This window comes from Symphalangus syndactylus, chromosome 5, assembly GCF_028878055.3.
Source record: "Symphalangus syndactylus isolate Jambi chromosome 5, NHGRI_mSymSyn1-v2.1_pri, whole genome shotgun sequence".
NCBI lineage: Eukaryota > Metazoa > Chordata > Mammalia > Primates > Hylobatidae > Symphalangus > Symphalangus syndactylus.
The window spans coordinates 128,239,998-128,267,194 of NC_072427.2; the positions used below are offsets into that span (position 1 = coordinate 128,239,998).

At 39.9% G+C, this 27,197-nt stretch overlaps 1 protein-coding gene across 3 annotated transcripts in view; it reads right to left on the reverse strand.

Moving 5' to 3' along the window:
• Positions 1-1,981: 1,981 nt before the first annotated feature.
• GOLM2 (golgi membrane protein 2) overlaps positions 1,982-27,197 on the reverse strand; it is a 126,141-nt gene continuing 100,925 nt past the window's right edge. Inside the window, exons 9-10 of one of the 3 annotated variants that reach the window (XM_055276873.2) lie at positions 14,918-15,085; positions 1,982-4,423 (exon numbers count right to left, since the gene is read on the reverse strand). In XM_055276873.2, coding sequence (XP_055132848.1) covers positions 4,353-4,423; positions 14,918-15,085 — 239 coding nt within the window. In that variant the 3' untranslated portion in view covers positions 1,982-4,352. The other 2 variants (XM_055276872.2, XM_055276874.2) reach the window with 2 other exon arrangements.

Here is a 27,197-nt window from a genome sequence, read left to right on the forward strand (position 1 = left end):
CCACCCAAATCTCATCTTGAATTGTAATCCTCATGTGTAGAGGCAGGGACCTGGTGAGGTGACTGGTTAATGGCAAGGGTTTCTCCCATGATGTTCTTGTGATAGTGAGTGAGTTCTCACAAGATCCAATGGTTTTAAAAATGGCAGTTTCCTGTGTGCACACTTTCTCTCCTGCCACCATGTAAGATGTGCCTTGCTTCCTTTTTGCCTTCTGCCATGATTGTAAGTTTCCTGAGGCCTCCCTAGCCATGCGGAACTGTGAGTCATTAAACCTCTTTCCTGTATAAATTACCGAGTCTCAGGTAGTACCTTTATAGCAGTGTGAAAACAGACTAATACACTTCCTCGTAAGTCTGTTGTTGCTTTTTTTCTGAGATGGAGTTTTGCTCTGTCACCCAGGCTGGAGCGCAGTGGCTCGATCTTGGCTCACTGCAACCTCCGCCTCCTGGGTTCAAGCGATTCTTCTGCCTCAGCCTCCCAAGTAGCTGGGATTACAGGCACATGCCACCATGCCCGGCTAATTTTTGTGTTTTCTTAATAGAGACAGGGTTTCACCATGTTGGCCAGGCTGGTCTCAAACTCCTGACCTTGTGATCTGCCTGCCTCAGCCTCCCAAAGTGCTGGGATTACAGGCATGAGCCACCATGCCTGTCTTGTTGCTGCTTTTTTTAAAAACAAATTCTCTGTCCTCATAGTCAAGCAAATTTTGTTGTTACATGATTACAGGAATGAGAAGCCCAAAAGACACAATCTTAAGATTTTTTCAAACAGTGTGTCATATTTTAGAAATGATTTTGAAGTCATATTCACGTTTCTTCTAAAATTATCTTTCCATGTATATTTGCTTCATTTTTATTTATGGGTCAGTAGCAATACCTAAACTTACAAGGCTCTCCCTATCTTGACCCCTCCATACTTCTTCAGCCTCATTTCTCTCTCCCTTGCATATTCCATTCCAGCCACATAACTGTAATGTTTTAGTTCAGTAAAACCTAATTGTTTGGAACCTTAGAACATTCATTCATTCACTGATTTATTTGAGACAGAGTCTTGCTCTGTCACCCAGGCTGGAGTGCAGTGGTGTGATCTTGGCTCACTGTGACCTCCGCCTCCCGGGTTCAAGTGATTCTCCTGCATCAGCCTCCTGAGTAGCTGGGATTACAGGCGCACACCACCACCGCCAGCTAATTTTTGTATTTTTAGTAGAGACACGGTTTCACCATGTTGGTCAGGCTGGTCTCGAACTCTTGACCTGGTGATCTGCCCGCCTCGGCCTCCCAAAGTGCTGGGATTATAGGCGTGAGCCACTGCGCCCAGTCAGAACTTTTATTTTTAATAGCTCTTTAACACTATTTAAAGTTATCTTGTTCATTTGTTTACTTGTGTATTGTCTGACTGCCCCCACTTGAATGTACGCTCCATGCGAACAGAGACCTTGTCTATCTTATCCACTTATCTTAATACCTAGAACAGTGCTGGGCACATAATAGGCATTCAATATTTGTTGCATAAACTAGACCTACAGTAAAGAGCCCTGGTGTAAAAATATTTGGTTTTCAGGACGGGTATGGTAGCTCATGCCTGTAATCCCAGCACTTTGGGAGGTCGAGGCAGGTGGATCACCTGAGGTCAGGAGTTTGAGACCAGCCTGGCCAACATGGTGAAACCCTGTCTCTACCAAAAATACAAAAATTAGCCAGGTGTGGTGGCACGTGCCTGTAATCCCAGCTACTTGGGAGGCTGAGGCAGGAGAATTGCTTGAATCTGGGAGACAGAGGTTGCAGTGAGCCGAGATGCGCCACTGCACTCCAGCCTGGGGAACAAAGTGAGATTCTGTTTCAAAAAAAAAAAAAAAAAATTGGTTTTTTAGTTTGGCTTAACTTAAAAGGAGTGCTAAACTTACTCAGATTTTAGTGTTAAAATGTATTTACATCATGGGTATGATGTTTGTGTATGTATTAGAATCAGCAAAACAGTGAAACAAGTTTAATTTTTAATTTATTAGAACCCAGTAAATGATGATTTTAAAAGCAGAGTTTCCATCAAATTAACACTTAATTCAGGGCAAAAATACATTTAAAAAACCTAAATCTTAAGGCAGAAGTAAAACATTATAAAAACAGTATGTCTAATACAGACTGTAAAATGTCAGAATTTTAAGAGATTCACATAGTATTTTATAGCACTAAAATATTAATACAGTCAGAAATATTATCAATTGGTCCAAGATTTCTGTTTATAAAATGTCTAGACTGCTAATTGAAGAAATGTTGCTGTATAAGTAATAGCTACAATACAACCAACCAAGTGATGGTTTTTATGACAAAAGAACTAAGGCAGGTAATTGCATGGTTTCCATTTGTAAAGCTTTTGCAGTATTAAAATATAAAGTATTACTAGGGGTATTTTTTGATTCATCTCCCTACCCTAATGCCCCCAAAATGTACATCACTTCCCTTTAACTCTATTTTAAAATTCTGTGAACCACCATACCTATTCATTGTAGGCCTGACACTATAAAGGCATGAATTGTTTAATTTGATATGGTGGAAAAACAATTTTAGTAAACTACTACATCTTTTCCTAGTCATTGAGCAATTTCAAACAGAAATTTTAAGAATTTTTGCACCTCAACAAGTGAACAACCTGTTTCTTTACCATTATAAGTTTGAATTTTGCCTAGAATCTGTTAGTACCCAGGGGAAAACACATTTCATGTTTATGTGCAATTAACAGTAGCCCTTCTGAAAAACAGGGTTAACAATCTTAAATTTCCCCTTGTGATCAAAACCTTTTGTTTTTAGGGGGCAGGATAAGATTTAAAAGTGCTTTAAATCAGAAAACAAGAATTAGCTAGCTTACACATTCCACTGAATAGTGTCAAAAAAGATAAATGCATTTAAAATAATTTGTAAGTCCAGCAAATATAAGCTTGATGGGTTCTTAACTAACATATTAAGTAATTACAAAGATTCATTTTTTACAAACTTTTTCATTCATTTTTAAAACAAACTTTTAAGCTATTTTAATAAAATGGCTATAGACCTCACTGTACTTCTATTTATCTGTGCATTAATAAAAACCTGTTAAAATTCCTTATTTAGTACTTCTGAAAAAGTCTAATCAAATAAGATCACTAAAATTACCAGAAAAGCTTTGAAATACTGATTGCAGATTCATTTCAAAGTAGATTTAACCCCTTTCAGGATCTGGTGTTTAAATCATGAATGTTTTCACCAACTTCAACTCTGAAAATATAAAAATTTTAGCCAGTTCTGGCTATAGTTAAACAGTACTGGTATTACTTGAAAAAATAAAAATTAAAAATATATTGTCAATCATGCATTCCACAATTTCAAGAACTAAGATATAACTCATAAATATTGTTATGTCTTTGCAGGTTATCTCAATTTCCATCAGGCCTTAGCTGAAAGCTCATCTGCCAAAACACATCAGCACTCATGTAAAATAAAAGGAGTAGGGAGATGACTTTGTACACAATACTGTCCAGTGTTTGGCTTCCAGTTTCCTCTTGTGTGTAACTATTCTAGGTATGACTCCTTGAGCATGAAATGAGGGGTAGATAGAACAGAACAGCTATTGGGCTAACAAGAATTAGTGTGTAGACTGGGCACAGTGGCTCATGCCTGGATTTCCAGCACTTTGGGAGGCCAAGGCAGGAGGATCACCTGAGGTCAGGAGTTCAAGACCAGCCTGGCCAACATGGTGAAACCTGTCTCTATTAAATAGACAATTATTAGCTATTAAAAATACAAAAATTAGCTGGGCATGGTGGTGGGTGCCTGTAATCCCAGCTACTTGGGAGGCTGAGGCAGGAGAATTGCCTGAATCCAGGAGGCAGAGGTTGCAGTAAGCCGAGATTGTGCCATTGCACTCCAGCCTGGGAAACAAGACTAAAACTCTGTCTCAAAAAAAAAAAAAAAAAAAGAATTAGAGTATAAAAAGTTTTATGCTGAACATCTGTTCTGTTCTTACTGTGGTTATGCTATGCCACATATAACCTGTACAACCATTTTGTCCTGTTTATCTATTTGTGGAAATAAGTCAGCTCAATAAAATGTGAAATATACATTAGTTTGCTTTAGATGCAAAGATTAGCTGTTTTTGGCTTAACTGTATCATAACCAAAAAAGGCTATACCTTGATAATACAATATGAAAAAGTTCACATATGTACATGGGTACATTCCTTCATTAAAGTTTTTCCTTAATTCTATCTCAATGTATCTTTACAACTGATACAATTCATTTTTACAACAAAAGTCAGAAAGGACGAAGTAGAATGATTTCATTTTACAGCACTTTAGGTTTTCTGAAGCATTCCTTTAGGACTTAAAGGACATCATTGAAATGTTGCTTTCCATAGTCTGCAGGATCCATTTGAAGCTCTCGTTCTTCATCATCTGTAAGTAAAATAATTTTGTATCAACATGTTATTTTTTAAATCACTGCAGAAATCCAATGAATGTCTCAGTTTTTCCTAGCCTTAAGGTACTTTCCTGCTTGTTATTTTACACCTAGTACAAATAGTGTTCTATTTCTTAGTTGCTTGGCTAAAGAGTGAAAAGTATGTGGAACTATTTTGCAAGATTAATTTTAACAAATCTTTAGAAAATAGACATAGATGACAGACAAGCAGAAATAGAGCTAGATAGACATAGCTAGCAAAACTTTAGGAACGCACAAATATTGAGGAGTTAATATTTTTATATAAATATAGTTTTTTTTTTGAGACGGACTCTCACTCCATTGCCTAGGCTGGAGTGCAGTGGTGCGATCTTGGCTCACTGCAACCTCTGTCTCCCAGGATCAAGCGATTCTCCTACCTTAGCCTCCCAAGTAGCTGGGACTACAGGCACCTGTCACCATGCCTGGCTAATTTCTGTATTTTTAGTAGAGACGGGGTTTTACCATGTTGGCCAGGCTGGTCTCAAACTCTTCACCTCAGGTGATCTGCCCACCTCGGCCTCCTAAAGTGCTGGGATTACAGGTGTGAGCCACAGTGCCCAGCCTAAATATATTATTTCTATATAGATGATATTTAGTCCTTTAAATTAAAGCTTTGGTAGAAACATTTCTATACACATTTTCAGGCTTTTAAAAATCAATTTTTTTTCTAATTATAAAAGTATCCAATATAGTATTTTAAAAATTATAAAAGAAAGAAAAATAAAAGTCACTCATAATCCCAACATTTAACATTTTAGTGAATTTATGTCTCTGCAAATAGCTTCCTCTTGGCTTCCTAAATGGAATATAACAATCAAAATTTAATCTTTTCTTAACTAAACAGAAAAAAAAGATTACTGTTAATAAAATCCTCAAAGCCTCTTTGAGTAGCTGTATTAAATTACTCCAAATAGTGCTATGGAGTTTGATTTATTTGGCTATTACAGATTTTTCTGGCTCTTTCTTGGCTATGAGTTGTCACTTTGCCCTCTTGTCAGTTTACCTGCCAATAGCAATCCTTCTTTTCTAATTTTGCTGCAAATTACAGGTTTTGAAATGAGACTGCTGAAGAGGTTTTTTTGTTTGTTTGTTTGTTTTTCTGAGACAGAATCTTGCTCTGCTGGCCAGGCTCAAGTGTAATGGTGTTATCATGGCTCACTTGCAGTCTCAACGTCCCGGCCTCAAGTAATCCTCCCACCTCAACCTCCCAGGTAGCTGGGACCACAGCTGCACGCCACCATTTTGTATTTTTTGTAAAGACAGGGTTTTGCCATGTTGCCCAGGCTAGTCTGGAACTCCTGGGCTCAAGTGATCCACCGGCCTCAGCCAAGAGTATTAAAATTATATTAGAACAAGAATGAAAAGTATTTTGATGAGAGCCTTGGAGAGTCCCTTTGGAGTACATGGATTTTTTTTCTTTTTTTTTTTTTTGAGATGCAGTCTCATTCTGTCTGGAGTGCAGTGGCATGATCTCAGCTCAATGCAACCTCTGTCTCCCGGGTTCAAGGGATTCTCCTGCCTCAGCCTCCTGAGTGGCTGGGACTACAGGCGCCCACCACCGCACCTGGCTAATTTTTGTATTTTTAGTAGAGATGGGGTTTCACCATGGTGGCCAGGCCAGTCTCAAACTCCTGACCTCGTGATCTACCTGCCTCAGCCGCCCAAAGGGCTGGGATTACAGGCGTAAGCCACCGCGCCCAGCGTAGGGTACACGGATTTTTATGATATCTTTTGGCTTCTCTGCAGACTTAAAAAATCACTTTTCTTACGTTCTGGGTCACAGATACTATTACCCAATAGCTTAATTTTTGTTAATATAATTTAAAGAAAGTTATACATTGGAATCTAAATTCATATGTATACTATAGTTTTCTGAAAACTATTACTTTAGGTATGAGAGGTTTTAACACTCTAAAACTTTCTTCTTTCAAAAATGCTAAACAGGCAAGGCATGGTTGTCCAAGCTTGCAATCCAGCACTTTGGGAGGCAAGGCAGGCAGATGACTTGAGCTCAGGAGTTTGAGACCAGCCTGGGCAACATGCTGAAACCCAGTCTCTACTAAAAATACAAAATTTAGCAAGGCATGGTTGTGTGTACCTGTAGTCCCAGCTACTCAGGAGGCTGAGGTAGGAGGATTGCTTGAGCCTGGGAGGTGGAGGTTGCAGTAAGCAGAGATCACACCACGTACTCCAGCCTGGGTAACAGAGCTAAACCCTATCTCAAAAAAAAAAAAAAAGTCAAACAAACCAACTTTCTTTTTCAACAACTTTCCTGTTAAACTTATAGAAATTTTCATTTCTAGAATTTCAGGCAACCATTTTGCACCTTCTCTTTTTTTTTTTTTTTTTTTTTTGAGACAGGGTCTCAGTCCCATCACTCAGGTTGGAGTACAGTGGCACGATCTCGGCTCACTGCAGCCTTGACTTCCCAGGGCTCAAGGGATCCTCCTACCTCAACTTTCTGAGTAGCTGGGACTACAGGCACACACCACATGCCCGGCTAATTTTTCCCTTTTTTTTTTTTGTAGAGACAGGGTTTCACCATGTTGCCCAGGCTGGCCTTTAACTCCTGGGTTCAAGCGATCTGCCCACCTTAGCCTCCCGAAGTGCTGGAATTACAGCTGTGACTACTGCACCCAGCCTACCCCATATTCTTAACAAATGATCTATCTTTAAATAGTATAATCCACTAGGTATGATAATCCCAAATCTGTCTTAATATGTGTTAAAGCCTGAAATTATATCCATTTCACAGTTTTACTTTATATACATGCTAATCAATTTCTTTTTTTTTTTTTTTTTTTTTTTTGAGACGGAGTCTTGCTCTGTCGCCCAGGCTAGAGTGCAGTGGCGCGATCTCGGCTCACTGCAAGCTCCGCCTCCCGGGTTCACGCCATTCTCCTGCCTCAGCCTCTCCGAGTAGCTGGGACTACAGGCGCCCGCCACCACGCCAGGCTAATTTTTTGTATTTTTAGTAGAGACGGGGTTTCACCGTGGTCTCGATCTCCTGACCTCGTGATCCGCCCGCCTCGGCCTCCCAAAGTGCTGGGGTTACAAGCGTGAGCCACCGCGCCCGGCCCATGCTAATCAATTTCTTATCAAACTCTTTACTTAAAAAAATTACATATATATATATATATATTTTTTTTTTTTTTTTTTTTTTGAGACAGAGTCTCACTGTGTCGCCCAGGCTGGAGCGCAGCAGCGCAATCTTGGCTCACTGCAAGCTCCACCTCCCAGGTTCGAGCCATTCTCCTGCCTCAGCCTCCCGAGTACAGGCGCCCGCCACCACGCCCAGCTAATTTTTTTGTATTTTTTTAGTAGAGATGGGTTTCACCGTGTTAGCCAGGATGGTCTCGAACTTCTGACCTCGTAATCCGCCCCCCGGGCCTCCCAAAGTGCTGGGATTACAGGCATGAGCCACCACGCCCGGCCTTTGTTTTTAAAAGGGAAAATAATCACGGGCACCTCACCAGAAAGCTCTCCTTAGGATCCACATTATAGAACCTCACCTTATGGCTATAAACATCTTTTAGGACTTTAATATAATGATTAAATTAAGACTTAATCATCATGGAGCAGTGGATAATTTTCTAGAAATTTAACAGGAAAGTTATTGAAAGGAAAAGATGTCTTTACTTTTTGGAATTTTTTTTTTTTTTTTAGACGAAGTCTTGCTCTGTTGCCCAGGCTGGAGTGCAGTGGCACGAATTCGGCTCATTGCAACCTCCGCCTCCCAGGTTCAAGCAATTGTCCTGCCTCAGCCTCTTGAGTAGCTGGGATTACAGGCATGCGCCACCATGCCCGGATAATTTTTGTATTTTTTTTTTTTTTAGTAGAGACGGGGTTTCACCATGTTGGTTAGGCTGGTCTTGAACTCCTGACCTTGTGATACACCTGGCTTGGCCTCCCAAAGTGCTGGTATTACAGGCGTGAGGCACAGCGCCCAGCTTTTTTTTTTTTTTTTGAGACTGAGCCTTGCTGTTGTAGCCCAGCCTGTTAGTGCAATGGCGAGATCTCGGCTCACTGCAACCTCCACCTCCCAGGTTCCAGCAATTCTCCTGCCGCAGCCTCCCGAGTTGCTGAGATTACAGGGGCCCGCCATCATGCCCAGCTAATTTTTTTGTATTTTTAGTAGAAACAGGTTTTCACCATGTTGGCCAGACTGGTCTCGAACTCCTGACCTCAGGCGATCCACCCGCCTTGGCCTCCCAAAGTGCTAGATTACAGGCATGAGCCACCGTGCTCAGCCACTTTTTGGGCTTTTTTTTTTGAGACGGAGTCTTGCTCTGTCGCCCAAGCTGGAGTGCAGTGGCGCGATCTTGGCTCACTGCAAGCTCCGCCTCCTGGGTTCATGCCATTCTCCTGCCTCAGCCTCCCAAGTAGCTGGGACTACAGGCGGCGGCCACCACGCCTGGCTAATTTTTTGTATTTTTAGTAGACAGTAGAGATGGGGGTTTCACCTTGTTAGCCAAGATGGTCTCAATCTCCTGACCTCGTGATCGACCTGCCTCAGCCTCCCAAAGTGCTGGGATTACAGGCGTGAGCCACCGCGCCCGGCCTTTTTGGGATTTTTTTGTTTGTTTTTTTGAGACGTAGTCTCGCTCTGTTGCCCAGGCTGGTGTGCAGTGGGTGATCTTGGCTCACTGCAACCTCCGCCTCCTGGGTTCACACCATCCTCCTGCCTCAGGCTCCCCAGTAGCTGGGACTACAGGCTCCCGCCACCACTCCCGGCTGAATTTTTTTGTATTTTTAGTAGAGACGGGGTTTCACCATGTTAGCCAGAAGGGTGTGATCTGCCCTCCTTGGCCTCCCAAAATACTGGGATTACAGGAGTGAACCACACCACACCTGGACCTTTTTGGAATTTTTAGGTGAAAAAATAAAAAGCAAAATCAGGATAAGAGCAAATGTCTAGGAACAGAAAAAAAAAATGTACTCCCAGCTCAGGTACTTAACAAACATGATCTAGTTCCTAAAATTATTTGGACCTGTAATTATCTTCTCAGGAAAATAGAGATAACAACTGTGTTTCCTACCTCAAAATAATATATATGAAGGCAGTCGTTACTTGCAATGTCCTCAATAAATATGAAGTATTTTTTTGTTAATTTATACCTGTTAGCAAAGTTTTAATATGGTATCTTCACATTGTTTTCAGAATTTCATAGGAGTTTTAAATTAACTAGAGTTCATATTCAGTGTAGCTATTCTACCCAGAATTCAAGTTTCTGCCAACAACCTCTTTGCATTTATCTGTAAAGCAGTAGTACGTAATTATGAAATCACCTAACCAAATCTAATGTAGAATAACAGATAACCACTAAATATAAGAACTAATATTTTAGTTCCTTTTAGGAAGCAGCAAAATATTAAATAGTTCATCAAGGTAAAATGAATATTAAAGGAATATTTTAAAGATATCCATAATTTATTAAATAATTCCTAAATTCCCTCTGAAGTCAAGAAAGGCTACCTCCATTAAAGAAAGCGCTAGCATGGCTGGGTGTGATTGCTCACGCCTGTAATCCCAGCACTTTGGGAGGCTGAGGCGGGCAGATCATGAGGTCAGGAGTTCAAGACCAGCCTGGCCAACATGGTGAAACCCTGTCTCTTGTAAAAATACAAAAATCAGCTGGACGTGGTGGTGGATGCCTGTAATCCCAGCTACTCAGGAGACTGAGGCAAGATAATTGCTTGAACCTGGAAGGGGGAGGTTGCAGTAAGCTGAGATTACACCATTGTACTCCAGCCTGGGCGAGAAAAAAAAAAAAAGAAAAGAAAAAAGAAAGAAAGCTCTACTGCCTGGGTGCAGTGGCTCACGCCTGTGATCCCAACACTTTGGGAGGCTGAGGCAAGCAGATAGCTTGAACTCAGGAGTTTGAAACCAGCCTGGGCAATATAGCAAGACCCTGTCTTAGAAAATAAAAAAAAATTAAAAAAAAAAAAAAAGCAAGAATTCGGGGCACAAAGCCAGTGAGGAGCCAGGTGCAGTGACTCATGCCTATAATCCGAGCACTTTGGGAGACCAAGGTGGCCTGATTGCTTGAGTCCAGGAGTTTAAGACCAGCCTGGGAAACATGGCTAAATCCTGCCACTACAAAAAATACAAAAAAACTAGCCAGCCGTGGTAGTGCATGCCTGTAGTCCCAGATACTCAGGAGGCTGAGGTGGGAGGATCGTTTGACCCCAGGAGGTCGAGGCTGCAGTAAGCCATGATCATGCCACTGCACTCCAGCCTGGGTGACAGAGGGACACCCTGTCTCAAAAAAAAATATATATATATAAAAATATATAATATAAATATATTATAAATATATTATATATAATAGAAATACGTTATAAATATATAATAGAAATATATTATAAATATATAACTATTTATATATCTATATAAATATAAATATGCATTTTTATTAAAATATAAGAATATATTTTATATATTGTTCATATATAATTTATATATATAATTATATATATAAATAAATGTAAACACAGGAAAAATAGGCCTCAGTTCTACCAAACACTCTACAAGTAGTGCTGACCCCAATGATTAATATGTAATGAACAGGTATCAGAGATAAGGCTGGAATGCTTCAGCTCCCTACTGGCAGATATGCTGCCAAAGCCTCAATTTATAATACACAATTTTGGAGACCAAAGCCAAAGTATACTTAGGTGAAGCCAGAATCTTATCCCGCAGCTGGAATCTCTAATCCTAGGGACCTCACAACTTAAGAAACTACTCCTACTACTAGAGAGCAGAGAAGAGCCCCTATTGATAGAACATTGTGTGTGCTTCATTTTTTGTTATCTTTCGCTGTAGAGTCACAATGGTGGCAATAAAGTTTCTACTTTCTTTCATGGATTTGGGAATAGATCTGTTTCAGACATCCTGAAATCTGAAACATATTTTCTCATAATACTTGTGCTATATATAATGATTCCAACTTGAATGTGGCCACAGAATTTTAAAACTGAGAAAGATCATTTATTCTAATTCAGCAGTCTTCATACAGATGAAGAAATTGTGGCCCAGAGAGTTTAAGTGACTTGAAAAGCAATACACAGACTATCTCTTGATTCTAGACTAATTTTTTTTCTTTTTTCTTTCTTTTTTTGAGACAGAGTCTTGTTCTGTTACCTAGGCTGGAGTGCAGTGGTGCAATCTCAGCTTACCACACGTCTGCCTCCCGGGTTTAAGCAATTCTGCCTCAGCCTCCCGAGTAGCTGGGACTACAGGCGCCTGCCACCACGCCTAGTTAATTTTTGTATTATTTAGTAGAGATGTTGGCCAGGTTGGTCTCGAAATCCTGACCTTAGGTGATCCGCCCGCCTCGGCCTCCCAAAATACTGGGATTACAGGTGTGAGCCACTGCGCCTGGCCGACTAATGTTTTTTTCTACTCTATGTTCTGCCTGCTTTGGCTACAAGTGCAAACCGTACTGGGAACCCAACCATTATTTCCACATTGGCACAGTAATGAACATTTGGAATCCAACTTGTTGATAAATTAGGGAACAGCCATAATTACCTCTCCCTACTTTTTGGACAGTTAATAATATACCTAAAGAATCCCTGGATGGCCAGGTGTGGTGGTCATGCCTGTAATCCCAGCACTTTGGGAGGCTGAGGTGGGTGGATCACTTGAGGTCAGGAGTTCGAGACCAGCCTGACCAACATGATGAAACCCCCATCTCTACTAAAAATACAAAACTTAGCTGGACGTGGTGGTGCACAGCTGTAGTCCCAGCTACTTGGGAGGCTGAGGCAGCAGAATCGCTGGAACCCAGCAAGCAGAGGTTGCAGTGAGCTGAGATTGCGCCACTGCACTCCAGCCTGGGCGACAGAGTGAGACTCCATCTCAAAAAAAAAAAAAAGAAAAAAAAATCAACTCTACAACAGGAAGATTCAGCTTCAGCCTGGGTGACAGAGCAAGATTCTGTCTCAATTTAAAAAAAGAATCCCTGAAACATGTTAACAATTATTTAAGTCTCCTCAGTATTCCTTTTTAGTCAGTTCACCCAAACTTATCCCTCTTTATTTGTTGGAGCTGATGTTCCTGCATCTTTTTGTTCTTGGTCCCCTTTGGAGGTGCCCTATCCTGCCACTATCATCTAGAGAACGCCAGAATGAGACAAGAAATGTTAAATAGCAACACTCAGCTCATGTAAGATTAAGTTGCAAATAGGGATATCCAAAAATGTAACAGCCCCTTCTCTCCTTCATCTTTTGTCATTTCCTTATATTCCTTAGTATCGGTGAATTTATTTTCTTGTGAAAGGAATAGGAGGGCAACATGAGGGTCTTGGGGACTTGAAGTAGAAGGTGGCAGTGAGAACCAGGGGAGGAAGAAGGAGAAGAGTACAAGAAAGGGAGAGAGAAGGCACTGAAAATAAATTTACTTACAATAGATTGAAACCCATGCAAATATTAAATCAAAATTTTGTGACAATTATCAACTTTAAGATAGACAAAAATATAAGAAATGATTGACAACAAAGATTGAGATAAACCGCTATAATAAAAACCTCAAAATTATCCAATGAGATGAAAAAAGCCCTTAAAAAAATTAGAGAATATTGAAAGTGTAAACCAAGCAAGCTTATAAGACCAGAAGTTAAAGAGTTATTACCCTAGTCACAGTTATAAGAATAAACGCTCAACGGGAAAAGCATACAATTATCAGTTAAAGACAATGTGCAAAGTACTGTGGCGGGTGGGTGATGGGCAAAGTACTATGGGGGGTGGGTATGAAGGTAGAAAAGGATACAAACAAAATGGAAGGCAAAATAAATAAAAATTCCTGCCCTCCAAGAGCTTACAATCTAATTGGTGATACGATATACATGCATGAAAAAGCCTTAAAACATTATAAATAATTGCAAATAAATATAATCCAAACAAATCACAAAAGCAATGAGAAAAAAATGATGATATTTTTCAAAAAAAAATTTATGAAAAAAGGATGAGATTATAGAAAAAGTACATAATACTGTAAGGTTATATTTATATCAATATTACCAAAAGGTGTTTGAAAAATTCTTATAAATATAACCTTATATAACTCCTAGCACATATTAATCTCTTTTCTATCCCCAATAATCATAATTTTCCTAAACTAAAATGAACTATGAAAACAGTGCCTAGGTAGATGTCAGAGTCTCTAGTTCCCCTTTTTTCTACAAACCATATAATTTTCTAGAACAACTACATTTTCTTCTGGGTTTTATAAAAACAATGCTTGTCATGAGCCTAAATAAAAATTTAATTATTTTAAAACCAGCTAAGGAAGAAATCAAAGCATGTTATGATGAAAAATTTTCACGCATCACATAAAAATGTAATGTATCACACACTAAGGTCACAATCAACTTTTATAGAAAAGAGAAATAGCTCCACAAATACTACTAAACAATATAAGCAGGCAGAAAACTAGCCTAAAAACTTGCAATAGAGTAAAACACTCTGATATGCATGCATGGGTAGGGCTGCATGCACACAGGTAGATTCTGAACTTTCACTAAGTTAAATGCTCAGCAGAAGTAACACAGTGAATAAGAAAAATATGTTGAATCTGTGTAATAAATATAAAACAAATCTTCACATATTGATTGTTAAATATAAATTTTAAGCCTCTCATAAAAAATTCAAAAATAGCCTTCCTCTGCTATGTCAGTGGTGAAATAATCTTATCTTCAGTGTGGAGAAGACCATTCCCTTTGTGGCTTTCCTTATAACGAAAAACTACCTGGGCAATATTTGTACCTGAAATAACAACATGTTTTTAGATGAGAAATTGGAATAGTGTATTTTCTAGAAGCATTTGCCTTAGGTAAAGTCTAGAGTCATTTTAAACAATTTAATTCTAAAATTTCTGAAGATTCTAAGTTTTAAATCATAGCTGTATCAATAATACACATAACCAAAATTTTTAAAAATTAAAATAATTTACAGATTTACAAATACCACTATTATAAAACAGTTTTCAAAATAAAAGTGACAAACTGCACAGAACCTCTTTGTATTAATGCTGAGGTTGGCTGGGCGCAGTGGCTCACACCTGTAATCCCAGCACTTTGGGAGCCTGAGGTGAGCGGATCACCTGAGGTCGGGAGTTTGAGACCAGCCTGACCAACATGGAGAAACCCTGTCTCTACTAAATATACAAAATTAGCCAGGCGTGGTGGTGCATGCCTGTAAACCCAGCTACTTGGGAGGCTGAGGCACGAGAATCACTTGAACCCAGGAGGTGGTGGTTGCAGTGAGCCGAGATCGCGCCATTGGACTCCAGCCTGGGCAACAAAAGCGAAACTCCGTCTCAAAGAAAAAACAAAAAATGTAGGTTACACTGCCACTAATAAGTGGGGGAAATTCTACACAAATTCAACCAAAAAACTTAGAGGTGGGTTTCATGGTTATAGCATGGATGCCAGGCCCACGCTCACCTTGGACGTCTTCCTCTCCACCATCACCATCTTCTTCCTCATTGTAAGCCAGCTCAGCCTGCTTGTCTGCCTCATACTCACCTACGTTACCATCATCCCCATTATAATCCGCCAGTTTAGAGCCATGCTGCGGATCAACAGGGGATTCATTTTCATCAAAGAATCGGCCTGTGAAGTAGGTAGAGGATTAATTCAAGAGCAAAGAGAGAAGAAAAGAAGGAATCTATACTGAAGGCAGACCAGAAAGTAAACAAGTGAAAGCTGGCAACTTTTGGGGTACTGGATATAAAAGGATACATTTTTTGAAGGTTATCCAAGACAAAAGTATGTAAGAGGGAAGACTCTGAAAATATGTAACTTTTATTAAGAATTTCTCTTTTGTGTTAATTTTAGTGCTTGCCACTTAAGATTTGAATGATTTCTTAAAGAAATGGGCACCATTTTTAGGAATGTTTTCCTAATAACCAATGACTTCTCTAATATAAGTATGTCTAAATTAACACTTTAGGAGAATAAATTATTTTATTACTAGATATGATACATATTTAAAATTTGAAAATCTAGGCCTGGTGCAGTGGCCCACACTTGTAATCCCAGAACTTTGGGAGGCTGAGGTGGGTGGATCGCTTGAGCTCAAGAGTTTGACACCAGCCTGGGCAACATGGCAAAACCCTTTCTCTACAAAAAATACAAAAATTAGCTGGGTATGGTGGCGTGCATTTTGGATTTCCAAAAAGGGATGGCAAAGAAGGTAAGCCATCAGAATCCGTAGTGGTTTCAAAAAAAAAAAATCCCAAGTAATTCTGGTGTATCTCTTCTCATTTCCTAAGCCAGATTTTTTAAAAGACAATGAATCTTAAGAAAACTGACCTATAACAGGCCATTATATTATACATATTCATAACCATTAGAAATCAAGAAGACAGGCCCAGTGCAGTGGTTCACACCTGTAATCCCAGCACTTTGGGAGGCTGAGGTGGGCAGATCACCTGAGGTCAGTAGTTCGAGACCAGCCTGGCAAACATGGTGAAACCCCATCTCTACTAAAAATACAGAAATTAGCCAGGCGTGGTGGCAGATGCCTGTAATCCCAGCTACACAGGAGGCTGAGGCAGGAGAATTGCTTGAGCCCGGGAGGCAGAGGTTGCAGTGAGCCAAGAACACGCCATTGCACTCCAGCCTGAGTGACAAAAGTGAGACTCCATCTCAAAAAAAAAAAAAAAAAAAGAAAGATATCAAGAAGATAAATAGACATAATACCTACTGTAGAAAACTATTCAACAATTAGACATTGAAAATAAAAATATTAGTTAGGCACACTAGGATCTGAATTAGAAATGCAAGTACAACTAAAACTATACTTAGACATTAAGTTTAACTTAGCATAAAAGTAAATTTATTTTAATCCATAAAATTAACTTCCTAATAATGCAAGACTTTAAGACTTAGAAATTTAACAACTTTCTGTGATAGGTCTAAATTTTTAAAAATATATTTCAAAAATTTACATTGCAGGCTGGGTGCAGCGGCATATGCCTGTCATAGCAGTACTTTGGGAGGCCAAGGTGGGAGGACTGCTTACACCCAGGAGTTTGAGAACAGCCTGGGCAACATAGTGAGACCCATCTCTACAAAAAATACAAAAATTAGCTGGGTATGGTGGTCCACACCTATAGTCTCAGCTACTCTGGAGGCTGAGGTAGGAGGATTGCTTAAGCCCAGGAGTCCAAGGCTACAGTGAGTTAGGATATTGCCACTGTACTTCAGCCTGGGTGACAGAGTGAAACCTGGTCTCTTAAAAAAAAAAATTAGCCGGGTGTCTGTAGTCTCATCTACTTGGGAGGCTGATGGAGCAGGATCATTTGAGGTCAGGAGTTTGAGGTTATAGTGGGCTAAGATTGTGCCACTGCACCCCAGCCTAGGCAACAGCAAGACTCTATCTCTAAAGATAAATAAACAGACAAATAAATAAATAAAATTTACATTGCAATGGAACATTCAGGAAAAAAAAATAAACAGCTTCCTTTGCTTGGAAAGAAAGGTTAAGTACAAATAGATTTATGGGGGTACCGGTCAATTCTACAGATGGTTCATCACATCATCAAGCCAATGTATTTCTAATTGTTGGGTAAAGAGTCCATCAGGAAAAATCGTTAAAGAACAAATTGCACTTACAGAGGCTTTTAAAGAAGGGTGGGTGTGGCCAGGTGCGGTGGCTCATGCCTGTAATCCCAGCACTTTGGCAGGCCAAGGTGGGTGATCACAAGGTCAGGAGATCAAGACCATCCTGGCTAACACGGTGAAACCCCATCTCTACTAAAAATACAAAAAATTAGCCCAGTGTGGTGGCGGGCGCCTATAGTCCCAGCTACTCGGGAGGCTGAGGCAGGAGAATGGTGTGAACCCAGGAAGCAGAGCTTGCAGGGAGCTGAGATTGCGCCACTGCACTCCAGCCTGGGCAACAGAGCAAGACTGTCTAAAAAAAAAAAAGGCGGCGAGGCAGGCAGATCACCTGAGGTTGGGAGTTCAAGACCAGCCTGACCAACATGGAGAAACCCTGTGTCTACTAAAAATACAAAATTAGGCAGGCGTGGTGGCGCATGCCTGTAATCCAGCTACTTGGGAGGCTGAGGCAGGAGAATCGCCTGAACCCGGGAGGCGGAGGTTGCGGCTCACTGAGATTGCACCATTGCACTCCCGCCTGGGCAACAAAAGCCAAACTCTGTCTCAAAAAAAAAAAAGAAGGGAGGGTGTGGGGACAACAGGAGACTGAAGTAATTGGACTAACTGGGGCCAACAAAAAGAGCATGAATTCATCTTAAAACTATTCTAGTATAAGCTTGGATATGTACAATATATAAATAAATAAATAGAAAAGTTGATGAAATAGAGTTAGAGAAAAGAAACATACAAGAGAATAGGTAGGCTATTTGTAGGAAAACACTGTGTCTCCTAATTATAAATCAAACATTTTGATAGGCTTTATTATCTTTTTTTTGAATAATAAAATAAATGATGTCAATATAGGCAGTAAAAAGAGATTTACAGAAATCTTTATTTTCTTTTTTTTTTTTTTTTTCTTTTTGAGACCGAGTCTTGCTCTATCACCCAGGCTGGAATGCAGTGGCCTGATATCAGCTCACCGCAACCTCTACCTCCTGAGTTCAAGCGATTCTCCTGCTTCAGCTTCCTAAGTAGCTGGGATTACAGGCGCCTACCACCATGCCCGGTTAATTTTTGTGTTTTAGTAGAGACAGGATTTGACCATGTTGGCCAGGCTGGTCTCGATCTCCTGACCTCAGGTGATCCGCCTGCCTCAGCCTCCCAAAGTGCTGGGATTACAGGCGTGAGCCACCACGCCCGGCCTTCATTTTAAAATCAGAGTTATGAAATACAGAAGACTCAAAAAATTAGGCTAAGACAAGGTACTAAAAAATATATATCATTTACTAATATTGTCAGACATGGAATAAAGAAAGGTCCCACTTGTACCTATTACAATATTCCAACAGAACAATTTAAAATTTCCTTTTTTTAGATGTTTGATGATCTGACTAGCCTAAATTTAGTCAAAATTTTAATACTATAATTACATAGATACTCAGAAAATAAAAATGTCAACAAGAATGAATAATGACACAATTGCCCTTTGTTAAACAGTTATCTGTGCTATTATATATACAGAATTATCATGTTTGGAGAAATATTTACAGCTAACCTTTAATACTGGGCTTCCAACATTCTCACAGACAACAAAAGTTGAAAAACACAGAACCAACTTACACAGAGTTGCCAATCAAGTTAAGGAGATCAAACTTTGCATTAAACATTGAATGAATATAATGGTACAGACAAAAATGCATAATACTGATCAATATAACAGACTGCTAAATTCTTCAACATTTAAGAGCAACATGTCAATGTGAGAAAAGGGAAAGTACGAAAAGAAGACAATTATATTAGACTGGCCGGGCGCGGTGGCTCACGCTTGTAATCCCAGCACTTTGGGAGGCCGAGGCGGGCGGATCACGAGGTCAGGAGATCGAGACCACGGTGAAACCCCGTCTCTACTAAAAATACAAAAAAAATTAGCCAGGCGTGGTGGCGGGCGCCTGTAGTCCCAGCTACTCGGAGAGGCTGAGGCAGGAGAATGGCGTGAACCCGGGAGGCGGAGCTTGCAGTGAGCCGAGAGTGCGCCACTGCACTCCAGCCTGGGCGACAGAGCAAGACTCCGTCTCAAAAAAAAAAAAAAAAAAAAAAATTATATTAGACTAAGACACGGAAAGAAAGAAGCACTGAAAGAACAGGTAAGAACAAAGATGGGGTATTTAGAAGATAGTAAAGAGATTAATTTGACTGGATTTATATGAGAAAGTTAGAGTAAGTTTGAACAAGCAAATTACGGATAATTACGGGGCCAGGCATGGTGGCTCACGCCTGTAATCCCAGAACGTTGGGAGGCTGAGGCGGGTGGATCACTTGAGGTAAGGAGTTTGAGACCAGCCTGGTCAACATGGAGAAACCCCATTTCTATTAAAAATACAAAAAATTAGCTGGCCATGGTGGCGGGTGGCTGTAATCCCAGCTACTTGGGAGGCTGAGGCAGAAGAATCGCTTGAACCCGGGAGGTGGAGGTTGCAGTGAGCCAAGATTGCTCTATTTGCACTCCAGCCTGGGCAACAAGAGTGAAACTCTTTTTTTTTTTTTTTTTTTTGAGACGGAGTCTCGCTCTGTCGCCCAGGCTGGAGTGCGGTGGCGCAATCTCGGCTCACTGCAAGCTCCGCCTCCCGGGTTCACGCCATTCTCCTGCCTCAGCCTCTCCGAGTAGCTGGGACTACAGGCGCCCGCCACCACGCCCGGCTAATTTTTTGTATTTTTAGTAGAGACGGGGTTTCACCGTGGTCTCGATCTCCTGACCTTGTGATCCGCCCGCCTCGGCCTCCCAAAGTGCTGGGATTACAAGCGTGAGCCACCGCGCCCGGCAACAAGAGTGAAACTCTTGTCTCAAAAAAAAAAAAAAAAAAAAGTCTGCTACATTCACTTGTGGTCATTGTTTAAATCCAATGACAAAGTATATAGAATCTCCTATATTCACTTGTGGTCATTGTTTAAATCCAATGACAAAGTATAATGGAAGTATCTACAATGCTTTCATCCATCCATGGTTCACTGATGTATATGATAGGTACTGTACTATGCACTGTGATACAAAAATAAATAATAAATCTACAGTTGGGCATGGTGGTGCACACCTGTAGTCTCAGCTACTCAGGAGGCTTCAGCCTAGGAGTTTCAGGTTGCAGTAAGCTATGATCATACCACTGCATTCCAGTCTGGGTGACAGGATAAGACTCTGTCTCAAAAATAAAAACAGAAAGCAAAAATAACATCCTATCTTCATCTCCTATAACTGAGTATAGTAAGGAAAACAGATAAGTAAACAAATTAGGAAGTGATAGTATGTGTGCTATTGCACACTGCTCTAGAAAGTAACATCTGAACATGGAGACAGTGGCTTCAGTTGGCTTCCTTTTGATAGAGTGAGTTTGAACATTATGTAGGAGGCAATAACCACTAGTCAAGATTTCTTTTAAGCTCCCTGAGAACAGAAATCTGATCTGCCTTATGTCCTACAGTATCTCCAGTATCTATTTAGATAAGCTATGACGACTTACACTAGGAAGACGGAGGAAATATTAGAAACTGATGAATCAGATACATTTGAAAATGACAAAATGAATATATGGCACAATGGAGCAGAAAGAGTCAAAGGATGATTCCAAATCCTAGCCTGGAAACTATAATTAATGCTACCTATACCCCAAATTGGGAAGGTATGAGAAAGGAAATGTTGCTTTAGATAAACTGAATTTGGGGCTACAGTATGACATCCAAATGAAAATGTTTTATAGACACATGGCTATATGGATCTAGAATGTAGGTGCAAAGTGAGGGCTAAACATGTAGATTTAAAACTCATAAATTTCAAGGTGATCAGTAAAACTATCAGAATATAATTTTAGGAAATAAATATTTACAGAAAACAGCTATAAGTCAAAGAAGTGATCTTGGGGAATGATAATATTTAAGAAGAGAAAAAAGAAGTAATGAGGGCAAAGCTATCATTTGATGGTATAAATCAATGATGTGTGTGTGTGTGTGTGTGTGTGTGTGTGTGTGTGTTTTGTTTTTTGAGATGGAGTCTCGCTCTGTCACCCAGGCTGGAGTGCAGCGGCGCGATCTCGGCTCACTGCAAGCTCTGCCTCCCAGGTTCACGCCATTCTCCTGCCTCAGCCTCCTGAGTAGCTGGGACTACAGGCGCCCCCCACCAAGCCCAGCTAATTTTTTGTATTTTTAGTAGAGACGAGGTTTCACCATGTTAGCCAGGATGGTCTTGATCTCCTGACCTCATGATCCGCCTGCCTCAGCCCCCCAAAGTGCTGGGATTACAGGGGTGAGCCACCACACCTGGCCTATGATGTGTACTAACAGGAATTAAATAGTAGACTTCATCTCTGAGGCATTTCAACTTTTTACAACCTTTAATACTGTTCTGCTGCTCCATAACAAAACTGTTAAATCTGTGCCCAGCTGGGGGAGTAATAAAGTAATTATATTTAGTTTGGATCCTAGATTTCCTTATATTGTTGCAAAATTCAATTGTGCGCTTGAATATTATTTTCACTCTGGTGGCCAGCTGAAAATGATTTGATTATCAGCAACAATATAGGTTCATCCCAATAGTTTAAACATGAGAACACAAAGAAACAACACACCCACTAGATATTGAAAGTCTTTGAGTTGTATCAAGTTTGAAAAATTGTAACAGATTATTTTCAATATTTAAATTCCTTTTCTGGGCTAAGTGAGCTAAAGTCTATTAAATATACAATAAGCATGTATGGCATGTATATGAAGTAATTTTTCATACATTTTACTTTAATTCATATACCACGTGGTCTAACTTCATATGCTCCACATCACCTAATTAGGCATTTAATGCACTTTTCAATTCACGTTAAACAACACAATAAAACTTCAAACAGAATGCTAGACATTCTGTAAGACATCTCAAATATCAGACTACAAACTTCAGAAACTAGTAGAGAAAAAATTGAGTAAGGGCTTTGGTCATGTGGAATAGATAAACTTCAACCTTTTCCATTTACAAAGGCATAGTTTGAATACAACTATCCTTTTAAACTAGTGAGTTTTATTGGGAAGGTATGAGAAAGCAAATGTTAAATGAGAAGGCAAATGCAGCCATTTCTCGTGGCTAAAATTTTATGTTTTATTAAAAAAAATTTTTTTTTTTGAGATAGAGTCTCACTCTGTCACCCAGGCTGGAGTGCAGTGTTGCGATCTCGGCTCACCACAACCTCCATTTCCTGGGTTCAAGTGATTCTTCTGCCTCAGCCTCTCCAGTAGCTGGGATTACAGGGATTTATCACAACACCCGTCTAATTTTCTTTTGCATTTCTTTTGCATTTTCGCCATGTTGGCCAGGCTGGTCTCGAACTCCTGACTTCAAATGATCTGCCCACCTTGGCCTCCCAAAGTGCTGGGATTACAGGCATGAGCCACCACACCCGGCCTCATGGCTAAAAGTTTAAAATCAAAGTTATAAAGTCTTTACTTCTGTCTGTATTATGTGTACAGGTATACATGTATGTTTGTATATTGTCTACATGGTATCACTGACCTATAAATAAATGAACACTCATAAATTAAATAACTAGCCTGCATGCTTTTCAAGATCATATGACTTTGGCAATCTTTGGTAAATAAAGATAGTTTTATTTTTTATTTTATTTTATTATATTTTTGAGACGGAGTCTTGTTCTATTGCCAGGCTGGAGTGCAGTAGCGTGATCTCAGTTCACTGCAACCTCTGCCTCCCCGGGTTCAAGCGATTCTCCTGCCTCAGCCTCCTGAGTAGGTGGGACTACAGGCGCATACCACCACACCCAGCTGATTTTTGTATTTTTAGTAGAGACGGGGTTTCACCACGTATGGCCAAGATGGTCTTGATCTTTTGACCTTGTGATCCGCCTGCCTCGGCCTCCCAAAGTGCTGGAATTACAGGCATTAGCCACCGCACCCCGCCCTAAAGATAGTTTTAAATTGTTGGTAAAATAAAATAGAAACACGTTCAAAAATAAAAACCAGTAGAAAATAAGAGGATAATAACATTCCTTAATCACAAAAAGGTATTTCAATCAAGAAAAACTAGGCTGTATATTTTAATTCTGTACTATAAGTCAAAGGAAACACCAAGATGAGTCACTTTTGCTTCATTAGTCTGATGTTCGTTTATGGGTTTCAATTTCTCAACTATTTTATTTTTAAAAGTTTATATTTTGGCTGGGCGCGGTGGCTCATGCTTGTAATAACAGCACTTTGGGAGGCTGAGGCAGGCGGATCACGAGGTCAGGAAATCGAGACCACAGTGAAACCCCGTCTCTACTAAAAATACAAAACAAAACAAAAAAATTAGCTGGGTGTGGTGGCGGGCGCCTGTAGTCCCAGCTACTCGGAGAGGCTGAGGCAGGAGAATGGCGTGAACCCGGGAGGTGGAGGTTGCAGTGAGCCGAGATCGCACCACTGCACTCCAGCCTGGGTGACAGAGCGAGACTCCATCTCAAAAAAAAAAAAAAAGCTTATATTTTTATGTCAGTCATTAATGTAATATATTACCACTATTGTAAGCAAAATGAAACTATTAGAGCTAGTTACAATAAATCTAGAGAGAATGAAAAGGAAAGTTTAAGGAAGGCAACCTCTTTTTTCTAGCCTTCATCTATTGGCAGTATTCACTTTCATTTATTCATTTGGTAGTTAACACATTCAACTGATCTTGCATTATTCAATTTAATACCTAGAGTTGTGACTATTTCAAGTACCCTGAAGGTAAATGACACGTGATGACTTATAATCTGTTGAGATATGAGTTATAATCATGAGAGGTGGAAGGTTGGGGTGTACAAACTGTAACAAAAATGTTACTGCAGGCTTTCTTCACAAAACAATTGTAGGAAAACTATTGACTGGCTTTTGAATTGATTTCATTATCAGGAACAGATTAGGGCAAAAAGACCACATTTCTATCTCAAGGGATATAGGCCCTGCATATAGTAGGCACAGGAAGCAATCTATTGACTGATGGACTGGACTTGTGGAAGGTAAAGAGAAATAAAAGAGATGAAAGAAGCATGGTAGCTAGAATTTATGGCTAACAGCATCTGAACAACCTTACCATCTCCCCATTTCCAAGGCAATCTATACTATCTAGATTTGTGTAGATACACTCCATGATGTTCGCAATGATGAAATCAACTTAAAACCACCTTTCTCAGAATGTATCCCCTGTTGTGATGCAATGTATTCCATGGTTGCTCAAACCCTGTACATTCCAAAGAAAGCTTTGTTTTCAGGACTGGCCCTTGGCTGGATTCTGAGAGATAACCTCTGAGTCCATGAAATATTCTGCTTTATAAATGTTTTTGTATGCCTGAGGCCTGGGCCATTATGTACCACTCTGATGAGGTCAACTTATCCTACAAAGTGATTTATGGTGAACACAGTTGTTCCTCAGTATCCACTGAGGACTTGTTCCAGGACCCCAACAGATACCAAAATCCACAGATGTTAAAGTCCCTTGTATAAAATAGCACAGTAGGTCGGGCACAGTGGCTCATGCCTGTAATCCCAGCACTTTGGGAGGCTGAGGTGGGTGGATCACTTCAGGTCAGGAGTTCGAGACCAGCCTGGCCAACATAGTGAAACCCCATCTCTAACTAAAAATACAAAAACTAGCTGGGCGTTGTGGCACACGCCTGTAATCTCAGCTACTCAGGAGGCTGAGGGAGGAGCATCATTTGAACCTGCGAGGTGGAGGTTGCAGTGAGCCGAGATTGCACCACTGCACTCCAGCCTGGGCGACAAACGCTTGAATGTGGGAGGCAGAGATTGCAGTGAGCTGAGATCACGCCACTGCATTCCAGCTTAGGCGATACAGCGAGACTGTGTCTTAAAACAAACAAACAAACAAACAAAGAGCCTTGTAATAAATCTTCATATCTGATAGTGGATGTCTTTACACTTTATTCCTTTTATAAATTGTCTTGGCTATCCTTATTCCTTTGCAGTTTCCATACACATTTTAGAGTCAGCTTATCAGATTCCACCCAAAACCCCCAAACTCTGCTGGGATTATAACTGGGATGGCAATGAAGTTCTAGATTAATCTGGGAGGAATTGACATAATTAAAACATTGAGCATTCCAATCCATGGGCATGGATTTATTTATATATTAATTAATTACTGTGAACAATATTTTGTAGCTTATAGAGGTTCTTGTAAATCTTTTGTAAGAACTTTTCAAGGTATCTGATGTCTTTTTATGCTATTAAAAAGTTTCTTTTTAAAAGTTTCACTATGTTTACTGCTGCTATATATAGAAATATAATTTGTATATAAATCTTACATGTAATGACTTTGCTAAATACATTTGTTTATAAATTGTTTTGAGTTTTCTACATATAAAATCATATTGTCTACAAATAGTATCAGCTTATCAGTTATATTGCTTCCTTTCCAATCTCTATACCCTTTATTTCCTTTTCTGTGCTTTATTTCATTGATTAGATTCTACAGTGAAAAGCTGAATAGAAGTGATGATGGTGGGTATCCTTTTCTAGATCTCAAGGGAAGGTTTTTGAGAATTAATTAATAAATTTGATATTTGTCATAGGATGCTTAAAATACTCTATCGAGTTAAGGAAATTACTTTCTAATCCTACTTTGCTTAAAATTGGTTGTTTTATTATAAATGCATGAATTTCCTCAAATGCTCACTTTACATCTTTTGAGATGATTTTCCTCATATATTTTGTTAATGTGGTAAGTTACATAGATCGCTTTTCAAATATTAAACAACCTTGAATTTTCAGATTAAATCCAACATGGTCATCATGTATATAATTTTTATCTACCTCTGGATTTGACTTGCTAATAATATTTTGTTCAGAATTTTTTTTCTTTTTTTTTTTTTGAGACCAAGTCTCACTCTGTCACCAGGCTGGAGTGCAGTGGCACAATCTTGGCTTACTGCAACCTCTGCCTCCTGGGTTCAAGTGATTCTCCAGCCTCAGCCTACGAAGTAGCTGGGACTACATGCACGCACCACCGTGCCCAGCTAATTTTTGTATTTTTAGTAGAGACAGGGTTTCACCATGTTGACCAGGCTGGTCTCGAACTCCTGACCTCAGGTGATCCACCTGCCTTGGCCTCCCAAAGTGCTGGGATTTACAGGCGTGAGCTATCGTGCCTGGCCTTGTTTAGGATTTTTATATCTATATTAATAAGAGAAACTGCCATATTTTTTCTTTCTCATAATATTCTTAGTTTTGCTGTCCAACTTATGCTGGTCTCATAAAATGGGTTGGGGAGTGTTTTTTCCTTTTCAATTCTCTGAAAGTTTATGTTACATTGGTTGTATTCTTTCATGTTTGAAATAATTCACCGGCTGGGTGCAGTGGCTCACACCTGTAATCCCAGTACTTTGGGAGGCCAAGCCAGGAGCATCACCTGAGGTTGGGAGTTCAAGACCAGCCTGACCAACATGGAGAAACCCTGTCTCTATTAAAAATACAAAAGTAGCAGGGCATGATGGCACGTGCCTGTAATCCCAGCTACTCAGGAGGCTGAGGCAGGAGAATCGCTTGAACCCGGGAGGCAGAAGTTGCAGTGAGTTGAGATTGCGCCATTGCACTCTAGCCTGGGCAACAAGAGCAAAACTCCATCTCAAAAATAAATAAATAAATAAAAAATAAAGAATTCATCAATGAAACCATTTAGGTACCAAAATATTAACTTACAGATTCAATACGTTAATAGACATGGAACTATTCAGATTTTCCCTATCTTTTTGTGTCAGTTTTGTATAGAAGTGTTTTTCTAGGACATTGGCCATTTCATCTAACTTTGCAAATGTTTTGGCATTAAATTAATAATACCTCTTATCATGTGTCCTTTAATATTATTTGTAGGATATATATTGATGTTCTTTTTTCCATTTTTGTTATTGAGAATTTGTGTCATCTCTTTCTGTCTTAACGTGTGCTGACGATCTTTCCAATTTCTTTTTTTTTTTTTTTTTTTTTTTTGAGATGGAGTCTCACTCTTTGTCGCCCAGGATGGAGTACAGTGGCGCAATCTTGGCTCACTGCAACCTCCGCCTCCTGGGTTCATGCCATTCTCCTGCCTCAGCCTCCCGAG